The 20,864-nt window shown below is 38.9% G+C and overlaps 1 protein-coding gene across 2 annotated transcripts in view; it reads right to left on the reverse strand.

The window, feature by feature from the left end:
• The window catches only part of grip2b (glutamate receptor interacting protein 2b), a 343,140-nt gene extending 328,006 nt beyond the window's left edge, over window positions 1–15,134 (reverse strand). For both annotated transcript variants that reach the window (XM_088070121.1, XM_088070113.1), the window contains exon 1: window positions 14,667–15,134. In XM_088070121.1, coding sequence (XP_087926247.1) covers window positions 14,667–14,727 — 61 coding nt within the window. In that variant the 5' untranslated portion in view covers window positions 14,728–15,134. The remainder of the gene's footprint in view (window positions 1–14,666) is intronic.
• Between the last annotated feature and the right edge of the window lie 5,730 nt (window positions 15,135–20,864).

The raw sequence follows: 20,864 nt of genomic DNA on the forward strand, positions 1-20,864 counted from the left end.
TTTATGTAATTGTCCCTAATGACGCCAGAGGAAGGAGACGTGATTGTGTTTGATGATGCTTGTGTCTGGGTCAGATAAATTGTGATATAACCAATGCAATGTCCTACTTTGCTTTTAACTTAAGCCCAGTGTAAACAGTAGCGTGGATGACACAAAGAGACTGACCCGTAGCCTGGTTTCAGACCTCTGAATCAACAAACTGCATCTCTGATTTGTTTAGCGATCCAGAATAAGTCTAGTGTTGTCCTCACTGGCAGCTGGGTCTCCAGGTTGGAAAAAGAGTCGACCAATCAAGAGCTATGCAGAATGGGAGGTAATGCATGAAAAATAGCCAAAAAAATGACAACAAAAGCAGAGTGATGATAATAACTAGACTTGGGCTGTATCATGGTATAAAGGTATACCAGGATAATTAGAAATCCCAAATCCTAAATACTGGCACTCTTCTTACTATTAAACTAATTTTATGCAGTGCATAGCACGCACCACCAGAGTTCAGTCTCCAGTCTCTACTGGTGAAACAGGCAGCTGAGGGAGATCACTCCTTCCAACTGGAGGTTTTGGAATAGTCTGCCAGCAAGCATGAGATCACTGGACTCTGTGGAGTCTTTTAAAAAGCAGTTAAAGATCTTTATGGTGAGACAGGCATTTGGTTAGCATTTTATCTGCTCTCACTGTGTATTTCATTTGGGTTTTATTTTGATTCATTTGTTTTTATTTTATTTTGATTGTGAAGCACTTTGTGACTGGTGTCTGTCAAAGGTGCTTTGTCAATAAATTTTACTTGCTTGCTGAGCTGAAAGACATTGCAACACCTAGTGGTGGAGGGAGAAGTTACAGGACTATAAACGGCTGGCGGCCAGTGAGGAAGACTATGGGGAATAACATGTTTTTACATCTAACTTGGTGAATTAAGGATTTATTTCAACCAAACTAAAGCTAATGATTGTTAGAACAGCAGACTAAACAACTAGCAGGACTAACCAAGACTGCTCTTGGTGAGTTATTTTGTTTCGGTCCAGATTTAATAAAGTGTGTCTTACATTAGCTGACAAGGCAGTTAAGCTAGTCTTGGTTCAATGAAATAGAGAAACATGAATTTAGAAGGTGTACGGTTTTCTGTTTAATAATAAAAATAAGTGAAAGAGTAGTATCTTTCTTAACTTTTTTTGAGTATATTTTTTTGGATTTGTGTGTTATTTGTGTACAGAACATAGTGAAGTCACCGGTCGGCAGCCAGCAATAGCCAGTGGGGGGCGGTCACTGCACACAAATATTGTCATATACTGTATACCCTGGTGAAATGTAAGGAAAGTATGAAAAAACAGAAGCCACCAAAGCCTAGTGTTGTCCTCACTGGAAGCTCTTTCTCCAGGCTGGTGAAAAAATCGACCAATCACGAGCTATGTAGAATGGGAGGGTAATACATGAAAAACAGCCACAAAAAATGGCAACTAAAGTAGAGTGATGATATTAACTTTAGTTCGACAGCAGGTGGATGCTGGGGAGGAGAGCAGGCTGGTGAAATGCTATTTGAGAAGCAGCAGTAGGGCAGCAGCAGCAGCAGCAGGAGACTGCAGCTGTTCGAGAGCAGTGCAGCAGGCATGGCAGAGCAGAGAGTGAAAGGCTTAAATAGACCACCCCAATTCAAACAGTCGGCTGTATATACTTTATGTTACAGAGAGAAGAGTGTGTGTCGGGTGTGTGCAGTTGTGTGGCTGAAGTTACTTGTGAACTTTTTTCATTAAAAAAAAAACTTTTTGAAGGCACATCATCTCAAAATTGCAAACATTAATTGTGACTGATAAACAGCACTTTAAGAGGGAAAATATGTATGTTTGATTTTGGAGTGAACTGTCCCTTTTTCATAGCCATTGCTGCACTTCTCAGTGTATATGAGTGGACACAAATTTGATTAACACTTGGTGGGGAATGAGGCATCATCTGGGCATTCTTTCTATTTTATTTTGTTTCTTCATAAATTTGGCTGAAAAATAAACTGGGATTTGGAAAATAACCACTATCTATGCAGGCAAGAAAATAATCATACTGAATGAGATTGAAGAGTAGAGGAAAAGACGGAAAAGAGGCAGGAGATTAAAAAGGGCGAAGAGACAAGAAAAGAGAAAAAAAAAGAGGGTGAAAATTGAAAATAATCAAAACACAGATCAAGAGAGAAGTAATAAAAATCAAAAGAAAGTATAAGGAAAGCAAAATAAGCTGCCATTGAAGAAGAAAGCTGTAAAACAATGGGAAGAAGAGAGGAGACAGGAAGAAGACAGGAAACACGAGAGAGAGGAGGAAAAAAGCAAAGTAAAGCAACTAGAGGCAAACCGTTAAGATGCAAGAGGGAATGATGCACGATGAGATAAGAAGAGAGAGGAGGAGGTGGAAAGACAATAAAAGAGAGAGGACGGAAAAAGGAAAGAAAAGGAATCAAGGGAGATGGGGAAAAGAAACAAGAAAAGGGAGACTGAGATGAGATGGTAAAGAGGAAGAGAAGATGAGAGGAGGAAGAGAAGAGCGTTTGTTGTTTTTGCTGTGCATGAGTCATCGTCAGATCCTATTATGACTGAAGCAGCGTTACCGCTCTCGCCCACTGCTAACCTACGGCTACATGCCTTCTACACGCCTCACACACACACACACACACACACACACACACAGACACACAGACACACAGGTTGCCACTACTATTTTTGTGAGGACATTCTTTGAGTGTTTTTCTCCTCAGAAAATGCCAAGGTAACAGCTTTTCTTCCAGGGTCCACAAAAACACATTAACAAGATTACAATTTACAGATACACTGACTACAAATAAGATTAGGGGCCCATAATACATTGCATTGTGTAACATTTGACACTGAAATATGTCCTGTCAGTTGCATTCATTTCTAACCCTTGAACCTCATAATGGAATCAATACCTTAACCCACACAGCGGCATTCTGCTATTGTCATAAGCAAGAGTGCTATGAAATCCACAGCTTTGCACTGGTGGAAATGGTAATTTTGTAGCTACGGTTCAGACTGGTGACGAATTTCAGGATTACAATAAACATATTGACTGTGCCCATGTGTAGTGGCGTTTCTGACTGCTAGGAGTCACCACAGTCCACCACTTATCATAACCACAAACCATAAGAACAGAAACAATCATTGGAATAATTACATTTCCTATGGTCCTTGAACACCCCATGTGTTACAATACAAGTTTGTGAAACAAAATTCCATGACTTTGTGCAAAGTCTATGACTTTTCCAGGTTTTTTTGGAGGTTTTTTTTTTTATGACCGAACGAAACCTACTACTAGAACTTGAACAAGGTGAAGTCACGGTACAGCTCATTGTGCTGTAATTCAATCTTGTTTACAGTGTAACTCTGAAAGCCTGATCCCTATAGTTCAGATGTGGGCATGTCATCTCCAAATGCATCACAAATGACACATCACTGTCCACAACAGAAAAAAGCCTGCGAAAGCCTTCTGGAGAGAGAACTCTAAAATCTGCAAACAAAACTGTGGTGATGTCAACACCTTTACCTTATCTCAACTTTAGCTTGGAGAGCTCAAACTTTTTAATGGAGAGCCTCTTGTTATAAACTCAGGCTGTGGGCGTTTACCAGGCAGCTGGGTCTCATGAAAGATGGTATCAAGTTGCATTGATTTAAAGTGTATTAATCTGTCTCTTGTAACTCCACCAACTTTGTGGATAGGCAATATTAAATCACTGAAGTAAAACAACCTATGTATAAATTATCCTGAAAATCGTCCTCATGTGGTCGTGAAAAAAGGCTGGCCTCTCTCAACGGCATGACATTGATAGCATTTACATGCACAAAATAGTCTGGTTGTTGCCCGTATTCCTAAAAAGACCATTCTCCTTATAAGCTGTTTACATGACTAATGAAAATCAATATTACACTACCACTTCCATTTACAAGCACATTGAAAAGAGCAACTTTTTACCTTATTTTCTTACACACTGTCCTTGATTTATCTTAAAAGAATTTTCAGAAAAAGAAAATCGTTGCTAATTACATATTTAAACATTTGAACAAATCCCCTCTGGTGTTACATCCCATCAAAACAGCCAGGAAATGCATGGACACGAGATGCTCTCCAATTGCTGTCTCCTTACTGAGGAGACACTACAGGGACAAATACGATGAAAACATGTGCCTGAGGCTGCTTCCACATGACAGACAGTCTGAGCTGCACTCTCTGCTGGTTTGGGGGCAGAGTCGGTGCAGGGAGCGGAGCTCAAAGCCGATTCGTCATTGTATAACTAAAAACAAGAACTGATACTTGTCTGCTAAGGAGAGCCCACTACAGGGCTTCCTTTACAATAGTGATACTCTATTTGCAGCCCACTGGCCATATCTGGCCCCTGATAGAGTGCCAGGTGGCCCTCTCCAACCATTTCCTAATTCACGATAAAAATAATGTGATTCACACTGGGAAATGTTTCGTACGTATGTGTATGTTTAGTATACATAAGGTGTCAGAGTGCATAAAACAGCATCAAACTAGAGATTGTTTAGCAAAAAAGCGCCAGTGGAGGATGCGACCCAAAACAGAGGTTGTAGCTAAGTCCCTAATGTCCTGAAATCCTAGAAACATGTTAAAATCCTACAAACAACCTAAAATTCTTGAAATATCCTAAAATCCTCGAAACTTCCTAAAATTATATAAAGTCCTAAAATTCTAAATATGTTGTAGAATCCGGTAAATGTCCTAAAATTCTAAAAATATCCTACAATCCCAGAAATGCCCTAAAATCCTAAATATGTCCTAAAATCCGAGAAACGTTCCTGAATCTAAGAAAGGTGCTCAAATCCTAGAAATGTGCTTCAGTCCTAAAAACATCCTAAAATACTAGAAGTATCTTTAAACGCTAGAACTGTCCTAAATCCCTACATATGCCCTAAAATCAGAGAAACATCCTTAAATCCTAGAAACGTGCCCGAATCCAAGAAAAATTCTCAAATCCTAGAAACGTCCTAAAATCCTAGAAACATGTTAAAATCCTAGAAACATCCTAAAATCTCAGAATCTTCCTTAAAATCCTAGAAACAAGCCTAAATCCTAGAAATATCCTAAAATCCTAGAACCACACTAAAATCCTTGAAATGTCCTAAAATCCTAGAAACATATATGGTGCTGCTGCGACTGGCCCCTGGCCTCCTGTCATTTTGTAAAAATGGCCCCCAAGAAAAGCAAGTTGAACATCCCTGCTATACAATATCCCTATCAGACCTGATTTTTAGTCTTCTTTAGTCACATCCTGCACGCCATGTGAAAGATCAGCAGCAAACACTTTTAAAGTTCAAACATTTTGAACTTGAGATATTGCGGTGAGATACAAAATCCGAGCGGCTTGCGAGATGCGAGGAAGGAAAACACTTCAGAGGTTTTATGTTGTCTGCACTTTGGAATCAGAGTAAATACCATTTCCTGCTCCTTTTCACAAGTGCACTGAAGAATGACAATAAGCTATCTCGCATCTCTAACACCCAGTCAAACAAGCGCCGACAAGATACCCTCCGTCTGCTCTCTGATGCTTGAGAATCCTCCATCACTGACAGACTCTTTAGAATCACACACATACACACTTTCCTCCTTTTAAGTATCACTGTGTATAACATGGAGCTCTTTGTATTCAATTCGTCTGATGATCTGATGTCATTTTGTGTGTGTTTGTATTGCAGCATTTGAGACCCAATTCTTAAGAACAAACACAAACACACAGACTATGTAAAGCCACTCTGAGCTCAAATGACTTCACTGATTGCGTGTTTTGCAAAGTTTCATCCCTTCATTTTAAGTACAAATGAATCAGGCTGCTTTCTTATTCTTTGCCTGCACGTAGTTGATGCTTTTAATGAGAGCACTTCACAACCAGTGAGCAGCTGTGACTTCTGCCTCCTGCTCAACAACACTTCGACATGACCGCTGACGGACATACAATCAATCATGTGACCTTTTCAGCAAAAAGGTGCTGCAGGTGACATTTTCAGACATCAATACATCATTGGAAAATTTACTTTCATACGCGAAGGTATGATTTGTGTAAACAAATAAGACCTGTCTGTCTTAACACCCCAGATACAGAGTTATGAAGTAGGAGGAGTTATATCAGCCAGATAGGGTTATGGGATTAAATGCCCTGTCAGTCTCTGTTTTACACTGCCAGTTATTTTGATTCCCACTCAGTCCTTAAACATGTTCCCTCTTAGTTGAATCTCTGCAACACACAGTCTGCTCTTTAGGCTGCAACTATTATTTCACAACTGTCAGACAATGATTAAAAATGCTACATGCAAGTTCCCAGAGCCAACAGGGAACTTGTTTTGTCCGACTAACAGTCCAAAACCCAAATAAATTGAATTACTAATGATACAAATCAGAGAGAAGCAAAAATAAAGAAGCTGTCTGTTTGGCAATGTTTTTCTTTATAAACTACTTAAATGATGAATCATTTGTTGAAATTGATGTTGATTAACTTAAAATAGTGATTTCTCACGATTATCTGCTAACCTTCTTCTACCGGCAAAGTAAATCTATCTCTGAGAAAACCTCTGAAAGGAAGAAATGTCTTCAAATATTTTGCTGGTTTTTAGAGGAAAAAATGCTTTTTTTTATCATCTTAAAAATTTTTTTGCTTATTTTGTTTGTTTGTTTTTTTTTGGGGGGGGGGGGGGTAAAGAATTTTTTTTTTTCGAAAAACACCTCATGTTTCAATACAGGTTTGTGAAACGAAATTCCATGACTTTTCCAAAACTTTCAGGGTGTATTTAGTTTTCCAAGGCCTGAAAAATTGTTATTTGAATATTCTATGATTTTTCCAGGGTTTTTTTGTTTTTTTGACCACACAAACCCTCCTAATAACAAGGGTTTTCTGAAAGTTACAAACAGAACCTTTAAATGTTAATATATACTTGAGTTTACCACTGACAGAAAATGCTTGTTATAACTAACCTTATTCAAGTCTGGGTCTCCCCTCCTATAGAGATCTGTAGACATTGCCTGTTTTCTCACTAATAGTCTCATTTGGTAATTACATTAAGGCCTATAAGTAAACACACTATTGGTGTACTGATGTCAAATGTTGCCAGTAGCACCTTCAGTGCTGTCTGCTGCCATCTGAATCATGTCTTTCCTCTCCTCCTCCTTCATCTTCCCCTGTCTCCTCCTCTGACCTCCTCCTCTCCTCCTCCTGTCTTCTCACTCCTCTCCCCGTCCATCAGCGATAACACCACTAAGCCTTATTAAAAGGGGTTTTTGGGGTTGGAGCTAAATCACGCAGTTTATTACACACCCACACATACAATCGCAGGCTTGCTCTCCACTAACCAGCACATTATTTGATCTTCTCGTCTCCTGATTAATGGGATCTCCTCCTTCAACTGATAAGGACTACACACTGGGCCTTCTATCTTTCTCCTTCACACTCTCCTCTGTTTTTATCTGTTTCCCTCTTATGGCGTTCCCTCACTCAGGTCTCTCTCACTTGCTTTCATTTGCCTTTTTGTTCTCTCTCATTTGCCTTTCCTCCCCTTTCTCCCCGTCTCTCATGCAAATCAGAGAGGCCATTATTATTTGTACCCTTAAATTTCCCCCACATCGTCTGCATGATAGATGAATGTTGTGAGCATTTTCTCTCTGTCTTCTCTCTTTCTCACAAACACTTGCTTATCCATAATCTGTCCTTCAACAGGGGAATGAGATGTTTGGATCAAACAACTGTAACACAGTGGTGGCAGAGCTACTTATAAATGCATTACACAGTGGTCATTTTCTTTTAACTGCACAGTGATTTATGCAGGAAAGAATTGACCATATCAACATTCATTCATCCAGCTGCCTAATTTTTATGTTTGTCAACAATGAACCACAACAGTCCAGTGGGAGGTCATTCTCCATCTCTCTACCCCCATTTTCTGTTATGCATCTTCTGTCAAAAACTCTAGGAAAGGCATAAAAACACCACCCAAAAATGACTTTATCTAATCTGGTCTCACGCCCAAGTCGTCAAATACAAATTCTTTGTCAGTGGCCCTTGTCAACTGAACTGTGAGTTCCCAATTCTTTCTAAAGCCTTGTTCCTACTGCACAAAAAAACTGCTTACACCTGCTAACATCTGGCTTTTTAATGCAATGGGAATGCATTATGATTGGCATTCACATATGAGTCAAATGACTCTGCAGAAGACACAGGTTTTAAGCGTAATATTCCTGCCTTGATCAGGCAGTGTGAATGCGGCTTATGTTGTTAGCCAATTTGCCCAGTCTGTCACACACACCTCTCTCCCTCTTTTTCACACACATACACACATTTACAGATTTATATTTGTTTATATTTGTATATATTGGGATAAAACTGTTTTGTTTTGTTTTCTTTCTTATTAATAAACTATTTTGGAATCATACTGTCTACTTAATATTGCACAAGAGTGAAGAAATCGTCAGCCTCTGCTACGTAAAGAAGTCCGAAATCCCTCAATCTTAATCATTTTGGTTTTAGTTATTGATTTGATTGTTAATCAAAGTTCTAAATTGATAGTTTAGTGTATTTTATGAGACTGATTTCATTGATTGGCTATCATTTTTTCCTTTTTGGGAATGGTGCCCCATGAAATGATTTAATGTAAATTAAGTAACATTATTTAATATAATTAATAGTGCTGGGCATAGATTAATTTTTTTAATCTAGATTAATCTCACTGCAATCCTGTAGTTAATCTAGATTAATCTAGATTAAAATTATAGATTTGAATTTTGCCAAAGACATTCAAAATAATATCTATCTATCTAAATGATGAAAATGCATCACAAACTGCTTGAGAAAGCTGTTCTACTATAATATTTGGTAAAGAAAAATAATGTCCCATAAGATTTACTTTGGTGTTTAACTTTTTTTTATTTTGTCAAACACAGACATTTAGGAACACAGGTTCTGTCTCCATGTGGAAAAAGCTTTTTCCTGCTAACTGGAATGAACAGCAGAGGGCGCAGCCTCTGATAACATGACCCTAACTGAACTGTGGGCCTACATTGGAGGTCATGAAGAAGACCATTAACAGTCAGTAGCTTTGTGACACAGCTTGAGCCTAATCACTCCAGTCACTCAGGCAGACCAGCTTCCGCCTTGTTCACGCCCCCTCCGCGTAATTCAACCAGGTATACATCCGCGCTTAAACAACAAAGTGAAATTGGTGCCTTGCTCACTGTATAGACCCAACTTAGTGAATAGTTTATCGCGCGATAATTTCCTTATCGCGCGATAAGAATCCCGCGTTAACGCAGCACGTTAACGCCGTTAACGGCCCAGCACTAATAATTAACAATTATATTTAATAATTATTTATATTTCTGATAGCCATTTTGATACTTTAAGAGTTAGTTACCCTTATTGAAGTGGTGTCCCAACAGCTGTTGGACAGAATTACCAGAAAGCTAACATTAGCATATTCAAAAGTGATGTTATCATCAGCATGTTTTCAAAGTTTTACTGCAAACTGCCTGGTTGAAGGTGTAGTTACATTGTGGATCAGTTGGAGAGAAGGTCATTTTCCCCCGATTAGTTCTTCTTTCTGCCTTTTTTTGTGTAGTTTCTTTGGAGGTTTGTGCTGTTCTTTATTTGTTCTTTATCAAGCAGAACAGGGTTGATCTGATTAATTTCCTACAGCTTTGTTTATTTATTCAAGAAAGGGAACATTTGCATTTAGTCTTAATTGCTACTCAGTATTGCATTCTGCACACTCCTCCTGACACTGGAATAATGATGCACTGAGCACCTCCACTGGAGCAGCTGGAGGTTCACTGCCTTGCTCAAGAGCAGCTATGGGACACTTAATAAAGGAGAGGACGTACTCACCTCCTTCACACAGATTTTTACCAAATGCATTCTGCGAAGTGCCCCCCATTAAGCATGATGGACTGGTACAATTAGGGGCCTCAAACAGCCTTTCCTGAGCCCATAAGGCAGTTATCATTGGACAACAGGGTCACACACACACACACACAGACCATGAGCAAACATAATTCATGCACCATCCCTCACCGTGTCTCACACTTCTCTCTCTCGCTCTCTTCTCTCACACAAACACACATCAAAAAACAAACATTGTTCTTGCTCTGTTGTTCCCATCTCTCTCTCTCTGTCTCACACACTCGTCTTAAGCAAACATCTTTTCCACTTAGTCGCACGCACGTAAATATAGCTTCACACCTCACACACAAACTCTACACCTTGCCACCTTTTTTCACTTAGTCATTCACTACCTCTCTTTCTCTCATACACAACAACAGATTCAGTAAACATGCAGAGGATTCTTATTCAAAAGATAAACATCTTCACGGGTCCAAAAGGGCACATGGTCTGGTGGTCCACATGAGGCACAATGATGGAATACATCACCTTTTTATTTATGACACAGAAAACAACAAATGCATCACTGAGACATCACTAAATGAATCTACAAAATAGGGGTGTGACTAAAGAACATAACAAAAATGTGAATAGCTCAGTCGGTTGCGCCCCCCCCCCCAAGTCCTCGCCACAGCGGCCCCTTTTACGCTTAAGCTGTCCTGCCATTAACGGCAAAAAGCCAGAAAAAGAGGTGGGTGGGGGGTGGAGGGATTAGAAAATTGGGGGGAAATGTCCAGAAAAATTTATTTATATTTTAAAAACTATGTTACAAAGAAAAAAATTGTCTTTTTTACTTTACTAACTTCTTGACAAATTTTTGCTAAGTTGTGGGTTAAACAGAAAATAATGGTAGTTTTTTTTTTAAATAACTTCCAGTGTCTCATTAAGTTTCATTCCTATTCACTAACAGCCTTGAAAGCATTTATCATTACAATCCTAAGACGTGTAGAGGCCAATATTCAGCCAGTAATATTAATTAAAATATGAATACAATTTCATGCACAAGAAGTCTCCATAGAAGAAAAAGAGTGAAGAGGGAGATGTGCTATGAGCTTGGGGGTGAGGGCAAATTGTTGTAGGGTGAGAGGTGAGTTTGATTTCTCATTAGAACAGAGAGAAAAGGCTGCCAAGTCTACCTCTACTACAGAGGAGACAAGTGTAAAGGTAATAAAAAAAAAAGAGGAGCAGGGGCTGGATTAGGGAGATCTATTGATTTTAGAGGATTTAGACGAGGGTGTCCCTCCCGTAGGCCACACCCGCACTTCAAAGGATGCTGGCCTGCGGAGGTGGCTGCCTCGTGTCCCAATTTGACCGGCACCCAAAGCCTCAGGAAAAGGCGTATTTGTTGTAGGTTTCAGTGAAAGTTCTGATGTTTTGTACCTAAATGTGGTTATTTCCTTATTTCCTCCATTCGTCTCAGCACCCCTTGTGTTCACCCTTATCTAATACAGCAAATGATGTCACATGAAGCAGTTTGCACCAAGCTGCTTAATCAGGGTTCATAAACATTTTCACCAATACATTTCCTTGAGATTTGCATGATTTTTCCATAATTTTGATACAAATGTTCAAAACCCTACATTCTCTGAAACAACCATTGAAACTCCTTATTGTTTTTTTCTTTATTAGGCCTATAATAGGTTTTTAAATTATATATTTAAACGAAGTAAATAAATTCAGAACAAGATTAGAACTGAATATTTAAATATAAGGGGGATATTTTTTTTCCTTTAAATAGTTAATTGTTTTTTTTTTTTTATGAAAAAGGAGCATTTAGCAATTTCTTTTTCTTTACTTTTATTTGCTTTTATTTTTATTTTATTTTTTGTGATTTTTGAAGACAACTTTTTTTTATTTACATTTTTTTTTGCAACTGAAGAAAACATTTTGGCAATTTTTTGATTTCTTTAAAAATCATGCCTAACCCTAACCCAACGCTATTATTATAACCAGAAACTTGAAAAAACATAAAATATCATTGGATTTTCAAATTCCCCATGGTCGTTGAATACATGATGTGTTATTATACAGTTTTGGGAAACAGATTTTCATGATTTTCCAAAAATGTCAGGGTATATTTCATTTTCCAAAACCTTTCCAGGCCTGGAAACTTGCAGTTTCCATGACCATCCCAGGTTTTTCATGATTGAATGAACCCTGGTTATGACGGGGCTAATAAATGGCAGATCTAAAATGAGAAGATCATGGCATGAAGTCTGTTCAGGAATAAATCACCAACTGTTCCAGTAAAAGCAGCACCTTCTGTCATTCACACAAAAAAACATGTTTTCATCTTATTTATTGTCATGTGACCATCAATCCATAGCCACAAATAATGCTTCATCCCTCTGTTTTTGTATACACTGCATGACCAACAGAGTGCAGACACCGGATCAGAATCTATAATGTGATTGTTCTGCCTCTCATTCCAAAATGATTAAACTGCTGCTATAAAAGCCTCCACTCTTCTGGTTTCAGGCGTTTCACCAGATTTTGGAACCTGGCAGCAGGGATTTGCTCTCATTCAGCCAGAGGAGCATTAGTGAGGTTGGTTACTGATGTTGGGAGATAAGGTCTGGCTCACGTCAGCTTTCCAGTTCATCCTAAAGGTTTTGGATGAGAGCTCTTTGCAGGCCAGTTCTTCCACACTAAGCTGAGAAAAGCATTTCCAATTAAATTTCAAAACTTTATCCCAATATTTCATCCTATTTCCATAACTGTTTCAATGTGGTTTCAAAAAAGGTCAACCTATATATTGATAACACCATATATTATTGAACAGGCACTTTCCAGGAATTTGCAGATAAGCAAACTGTTGCTAACCTTAATTTGCAACCTTAGGAACATATTTTGCACAGAAATGTTTTGAGTTTTTAAGAACGTACTTCCCACAGCCAAAATAATGTATAACCAAAACTTTTCCAAGACATTCTGTTAATTCCAAACCATTTCCAGGCCTGGAAAGCAGTTTTTCTAATTCCATAACTTTTCCAGGAATTTGATGACCATGGCAACCCTGTTGACTGCTGTAATCAGGGTTCCCCACACACTTTCATGGACAATTTTCAAAACTTTTCCATTACTTTTAAGGACCCATAGAACCCTAATCACCAGGCACTTCTCAAACATATCAGATGAAAACTCCATTTAAACATAATTTCAGCTAACTGGCATACAGCACAGGCATACACACAGAACGAAGGTAAAAAATTAATGATGTCAGACAAAAGATCACAAATTGACACATCCTGGAGCTACGTTAAGTCGACAGTGACAGAAAAAAACTTTGTTGTCCTGTTACATTACTTGGAAGGTTATCCATGGAAGATTACATTAACAATTTCATTTGCAAAATTCCACGACTTTTCAAAAAAGTGATTTCCACTAATTGGGCCTGCATGACTTTTTCAGGCCTGGAAAACTTGACTGTGATATTCCATGACTTTTCCAGGTGACCATGGGAACCCTGTGTAATCATTCCTCCTGTTCACACTGACCATATAGAGATCCCTTCCTAACATGAAAAAATAGATTCAAAGATTTCACAGTTTCAAGTTAATATCAGGCATTAGCACTCTGCATATACAAACTAAGTGTATCTTTTTATATTATAATTTTTTGATATTATTTAAAGCAAATTTTTTTTAAATAGTTGATACATGTCTGGATTTGTTTTCAAATATAGATAAAAAACATAATTTAAGTATTTTTTCTCATTAAACAGAAAATGATCCAGACAAAATGCCAGTACACATAAGTTGTGGTGATCCTGCCTTAACTTCTACCTGCAGTTCTCTTTTCACATATGACATTTCAAGTTCATATCAGGCATTATCAGTCTGCTTTAGATGAACCAAGTGTATCTTTTCGTATTTTCTTTCTAAAAAAATGTATGTGCTTTATCATAGTTGATACATGTCTGAATGTATTTGTTTTTAATATAGAAAAAAACATAAAATAATGATTTAGACAAAATGCCAAATATGTAGTGGTGAGCCTTTCGTAACTTCAACCTGCAGTTCTATTCACACATGACCTTAACCTTCACAAATGCACAGTGTCTCTGATCAGGTATTCATGTAGAAATCTCTCTCGCGCTCTCTCTCTCTCCATACTATTGTCAGCGCTGCTCTGTCTCTGTCTCACACGCAACACTTTCTCAGCTGCACACATTCAAATATGCGCACTATCGCGCACGCACGTGCGCACTGTAGCTGACCAACATCATCACTGTCTGCCTCCTGTGTTCATGCTGCAGGACCAACACGCAGCCTCTCTCTCCCTCTCTTGCTCCCTCTCACTCACACAAACGCGCACGCACCCTGACCTGCCAGCATCAGTAGCCTCGCGCAATCTCTGCTGAAACGGCGGAACAAACCCGTGGTGACACGTGTGCGCACAGCGCGCGACTCCAACAGACCAAGCGAGTCCACGCACACATATAGGCTGCAGACACACACACATACACGCACACAAGCAATTACCAAAGCTGCAGGTGCTTCTCAATCACCCCACAAAACACATGCGCACAAGGACGCGCGCGCGCACACACTTCCAGTGATCCAGAAAACTCTTAACACATGAAGCAGAAACAGCAAAGTGTCTCCAGAAACAAGCTGCGCACATCTCAGCACAAATTAAAGCAGCGGACAAAAACCCACATCCGCTTGAAAACACACACTCGCACGCGCCAGCGCAAACACAAGCGCACCATTAATTTGTTTTGCCTTCCTACCTTCCTCGTGCATCCGCTGCAGACAGAAAGTGAGGTTCCTCCGCCAGCCCGGCATGTTCATGAGGGAGAGGAGGAGAGGTCTAGATGATGAGGAGGATGGGGGTGATGGTGATGAGTGATGATGAAGAGGAATGATGATGATGAGGGCAGTAGATCCTGTCCGGTGGAGGTGATGACACAAAGGCGACAGCAGCCACGGAAAAAAATAACGATTCCCCCTGTTTTCTTCTTCTTCTTCTGCTCTTCTTCTACTCCTTCTTTCTTCCTCCTGTGTGTTCCTTCCCCGGTGTGTATGTTTGTGCGTGTGTGTGTGTGTGTGTGCGTGTGTGTGTGTGTGTGTGTGTGTTTCGGTAAACGGCGAGTAGCGGCTGCTCTCTGTGGTAACGACCCCGCTGACAGTCCGTGTGACAGTCGGTCCCGCTGCGGCACCAATGGTCTCTCTCCCTCTCTCTAACTCTCTCACTCCCCGCTAACCGAGTCCAGTCACCTTTCTCTCTCTTTCATTCTTCATTTCGTCTCTCTGTCTCTCTCTCCCTGCTGTCCGTCCACCCCTTTCCCTGGCTGTCTCTACTTTGTTTTCTTTAATTTACGCTGTCTCTCCTTGTCCCTTACTATTTTGTCTCCCTAGCTCCACAGTCCAATCATCTTTCTCTCTCAGAGTTCATTTTCAGTTCAAATTGGCTTTTTTTTATTTGCTTATTAGGACAAAACATTTCATTTGCAAGGCAGTTTACAAGCAATTTCTGCATTTATAAGGACATGGACACTGAGATACAGATGCAACATATAAACAGGCATGCATTAAACCAACAAGTATGTCTAAGATCACACTGAGGATTTACCACTCATTCTGTGCAGCAGGGACATTTCTAGGATCTGAGGTCACAGGATCCTCCTGTGTATTCATTTTGCTGCTATTTTTTTTAAATAAAACCCGCCATGGAAGGCATGTTTTCTTTTTTTAAAAAACTAAAGAAAATGTTGGCCATTTTTTTTATTATCATAAAAGTTTGAACTTTTTTTTGCATTGAAATTTCTGGGGATTTTTTTAAACTCCTGGCATTTTTTTTCTTTAAAACGTTTGGCTGTTTTTGTGAAATGATTGGGGTTAGATTAAGGCAACAAAACTATTTGGTAAGGTTTAGAAAAAAGGTCACGTACGTATGTTACGTACTGAGATGTAAATGCAGGATTCCTGCAGTTAAACGCGATGTAGATTTGAGAATTTTTAGGTAAAGCCTAATGCCAGTCAGAGTGACATATAAGACCAACTTAAAAATAACCAAAACTGAGGAAATCGTTCTGAGGCAGAGACAAGGGTAGCAAGGGATTTAGGGAATATCTGCCATTTGTTGGTGGTGTTTGTCGGTGGTATTTGTTGACGGTGTTTGTTGGTAGCTTTTCTTTGCGATTTTGTGTTTCTACTCTGCAGTTTCAGCTGCCTTGATTTACATTGCACTGAGTTTGATAAACTTTTTCAAAATTACACACCAAGTCTCATATACATCAGGCAAAGTGCAGTAAGTGAGAACACCTGCGTGGGTGACCATGGCTGTGTAATTAGTTGGTTTTAGTTGTCTATATAGATTACATTGCCAGGTGTATCTAATGTTTGAGCATATCTGTATAATTTAGGCAAGTAAACAGAGAGTGCAATTTAGTATTTACATACAGCCATGCTTCCTTTTTAAACTGCATATTATTATTATTATTATTATTATTATTACTATTATTATTATGTTTTTATTCTAAAACTTTAAGTCATTTTGGTGTATTAGCACACCTACTCAGCAGCTACACCAAAAAAAAGATATGCAGAGGCCAATTTGTAACTAATGTTTACTTAGCCTCATTGTTTATGGCATTACTCCAGTCAGTTATCAAGACAGAAATAGCACCTGATTGCCATGCTTACATAAAGCAACGATGTCCATAAGAAACAAAGCTCCACCCTCTGCATTAATAACATAGATATATTAATAACCTTATTTAAGTAGAATATTTGTCTTAACATTTAAAAGGTGTAAGCAATACATGAGCGATAAAAACAGGCTAACACAAAAAAATAAATATGTATGAAGTAAAATGAAGAAAACTGACATATAAAAATGGCATAATGTCAACAACATAATTTAACACAGTATGTATTGGTACTTTGCAACAAAGAGCAAAAAAACCCAGAAAGATTTGTGATACACTCCAAAGTAATTTCATACCGCATGTCAAGGTCTGTGCTGGACCTTGATCTTACACTGTGAGTGTAGAACCAAAAGGTGATATAGCTGACACATTGTACAATTGAAATGTCCTTGACTATGCCCATATGATGTAAGTGAGCCACTGCTGGCCTTGTGTTATGTGTGAAAGCTCTTGTGTTTTGTTAATTTAGTTGTGAGTACGAAAAAATTTTACTAGAAAAATTCCCAAAGCTGTAATATGAACAAATGGTAGCAAGGAGTATAGATTACATAGTGTGGACACTGAGTAAAGGAATATCGCTTTGTTTGTCCATTCACAAGAGGGTTACATTACAAACAGCTTGAAATGTCAAACATTGACATTGTGGTTTCAGCCAGTCACTAAAAAGGTAACTTTAAAACCTTTTTTTATTGATTATGCATGTCCATGTGATAGACAAAGTTGAAAGGCTCTCATAAATTATAATCATGTTTCTTTACTGACCTGTATTTCCAAGTTTTGATTATGTGAAAATCTGAGAAGTACTGAGCAAATGACAGGAAAAATAAGAATTGTATTATACTACATGAGTTTTGTGAGTTTGTAAATGCATGGTTTGACATAGTTTTGCTGTTCAAGATAACATGTGGTGAGTATGGTAAATGGACTGCACTTAGTCTTCCAACCACTCAAAGTGCTTTAAACTACAGGCACCATTCACCCCATTAACACACACACTTTGATACCCTGGTGGCTGAGGCTAACATACATGTTGCCATCTGCTTAACAGCTTACGTAATCACATACGTACAAACAGTGATGGCGCAGTATCAGGAGCAATTTGGGTTTCAGTGTCTTGCCCAAGGATACTTGAATGTTGACTGCAGAAGCCAGGGATTGAACTGTCAACCTTAGTGAACAACCCACTCTACCTATGAGCCTCAGCTGCCCCATACAAATGGTTATTTTGCTGGTCAAGTATTCCTGTAACCCTTTAAAACCTGAGCATATTGGCTTAATTTCTTTCAAAAACATGAGGGCAATGTGCAACTTAAGAAGAAATTACCTGAAAATCTGCAAAAAACAAAGAAAAAATTAGGTAAAAAAGCAAAATGCACAAGACAATTACCTGAAAATAAATACACAAAAAACATTCAAATAAAAAAAAAAAGACTTGGAAAAAACAATCATTTTTTTAAATGATTTCTAAATACAACCTGGTAATTGTAGTTTTTGATGTATTTTTCTCAAGTTTTTTTTAAACTATTCTCAAATCTTCTACTTTTTTGCAATTTGTGACACTTCTCGCCAAGTTGCTCATCACTGTATTATCCCTGTTTTCAAAACAAAGCAAACCAGGTTTGAAGTTTCAAATATTTGTGAAAGGTGTCTAAATACAGCACAAGAAAAGTAATGTCTATCCAGATTTCAAAGGATTAAGGAAGCAACAGTATCCTATATTAGTGCTTATCAAATAGAGAGCAGTGCCTGAAACCCCAACACCTCTCCAATATCACAAACGGAGGACTGTATCCGAAAATTCTTGTAACTTTTATAAACCGACAATCTGACAAGCATGACCGCTGGACACGGAAATTGGCCAGACGTGCAGAGGTTAGACAGTATGCTGGATATGAGCTTCTCTCACAAGCTCTCTCACACTACTGTCACTCTTCATGCGTGCATCCCAGTGGAAAAGCATGAATGCTTCCTCATTTGTACAATTCATCGCATGCGGCCCTTTTCTGTGACAGCAAGCTGTCCGCTCGTCCTTTCAGCGGGGCTTCAGAAACAGGTATAGACACTTTTGTCTCTAGATGTGCTTAGAGGACACTTTTCATGAAGTACCTTGTTTTTAGCAGAGCAATTTTTATCATTCACCACCTGATGGCAGTATAACTCCACAAGAAGCTGAAATATGCAGAGCCTGACACATTATCTTATGGCTTTTTACCAGCCTCATTCCGAGTGCATCAAATATCGACACTTTCACACGCCTCGGCATGTGATATCAACGCCAATGGCACCCTTTGGCATCTTAATTAGATGCTCTGGGCCCTCATCTAACTCCAATTTAAACCCAACCGTGGCAATACTTGACACTGACACCAACTGACATAGTATAAAGAGTGAGAAAGACTGCAAGCTGGCAGGGAGTTGAGGCAGATGTGTCATACAAAACCAGACTCTCACCCCAGAGACCACAATTTGTGATGTGCATGAAACCAAAAGTCAATGTTGTTTCAATGCAACTTTATACAATTTACATTGCATCGTTGCACACTGACGTCATTAACATGACGTAAAAAAAACTGTTGAAATGTAGAAATTACATAGCATCTCTGCACTTCCAGTTCCCTTATCTTGAAGTCAATGGGTTTTTTTTTAAATGGGTTTGTGGTTAGATGTCTGAAATAAAGTCTGTGGTTAACACAAACTTAAGAGACATTCACTTCTCCTAACATACTAAAATCCTAGAAATGTCCTAGAATCCTAGAAATGTCCTAAAATCCAAAAAACGTCTTTATCCTAGAAACATCCTAAAACCCTAGTAACGTCCTAAAATCCTAGAAACATCCTGAAATCCTAGAAACATCCAAAAATCCTTGAAACATCCTAAAGCCCTTGTCCAAAAATTCTTGAAACATCCTAAAAAAGAAACATGCTTATATCCTAGAAACGACCAGAAATCCTTTACACATCCTAACATCCTAGAAACGTTAAAAAATCCTTGAAACGTGCTAAATTTCCAGAAACATCCTAAAATCATAGAAACACCATTTATTTCTAGAAATTTCCTAAAATCTTAGAAACATGTATGAGGCTGCTGTGACTTGCCCCTGGTCTCCTGTCATTTTGCAAAAGCGGCCCCTAAGCAAAGCACGTTGAGTATCCTTGTTGTAAGCTTTCTTTCCCATTTAAGTATTTAAAATCAAACTGTGTGCCCACATCATCAGGTAAATCACCTCCTGTGGCTCCGCTGTCACACTCATCTCCATGTTCCCTAATTTAGTCTCTGTGGGGCTTTAGTGTTCATCGGTGTGACATCACAGATGAGGGGGTGGAACACGCACTTCTTCATTTGGTGATTATGGACTAAAGAGAGTGCTCATCAGTACAAACTGAACTTCCCTGAGGCATAGGAAGCGCAGACCTGAATACACATCTTCCTGCCAGTGGCTTAAGGTACCGACTTATAGGCTGCAATCTAAAGTGTAAGATGGCAAACACTGACACACGGTCACAACCTCACACACTGGAGTTGTCCTTGAAAGTATTGTGTTCTCTCTCTCTCCCCCTCGAGCACACACACTCCGATTTTACACACATGCTAAGCAGTCTGAGCTGTGGGCTGTGTACAGAGACAATGTCAAGAGCTCAGCTCGATTCTGATGCGTCATCATGTACTTTATAGAATTTATAGACAAGAACTGTTAAGTTGACTTTAAAGGTTTTTTCTTGATCTTAGAAATAGCAGTTTGACAGATTGTGCTTTGTATCACATGGTCCGCTTGGTGTTTCTGAGCACTTGGGCTTCATTACTTTAAAACAAAAACAGAAGGAGTATCAATAAACACAGGAAGCTGCATGGAGACAAAACCACTGAGCAAAGGCAGCTGATATTATTGACAACACAAGTAATGAGAAAAGCTTTTCTGAAATCACTAAACTGCGACTCGCAGTGTGTCACCAACCAGTGGAAGCTTTTACTGGTCTGGTGCGGTACGGTGCATTCTGGTTGTTGTAGGTTTTCTACCTCCTGAACAAAAGCAAATACCACAGCCCTTTTCTCTGTTTTTTTTTCTGGTCATCTAACTCCAATTTCAAAATTATTTGAGTCTTTGCATTGATTAGAAAGATCAGTTTTGTAAAAGCAGACCATCTGCTAGGGGTGGGCGATATGGCCTTAAAATAATATCACAGTATTTCATGGTATTTTTGCGACAAAGATATTCTTGACAATATGACAAAAACACTGAGAATATTTTATATCAGTGTCAGGACCATTCAGCTGCAACA

The sequence above is a fragment of the Plectropomus leopardus genome, chromosome 2 (genome assembly GCF_026936395.1).
Source record: "Plectropomus leopardus strain MGB_pleo_1.0 chromosome 2, ASM2693639v1, whole genome shotgun sequence".
Taxonomy (NCBI): Eukaryota; Metazoa; Chordata; class Actinopteri; order Perciformes; family Serranidae; genus Plectropomus; species Plectropomus leopardus.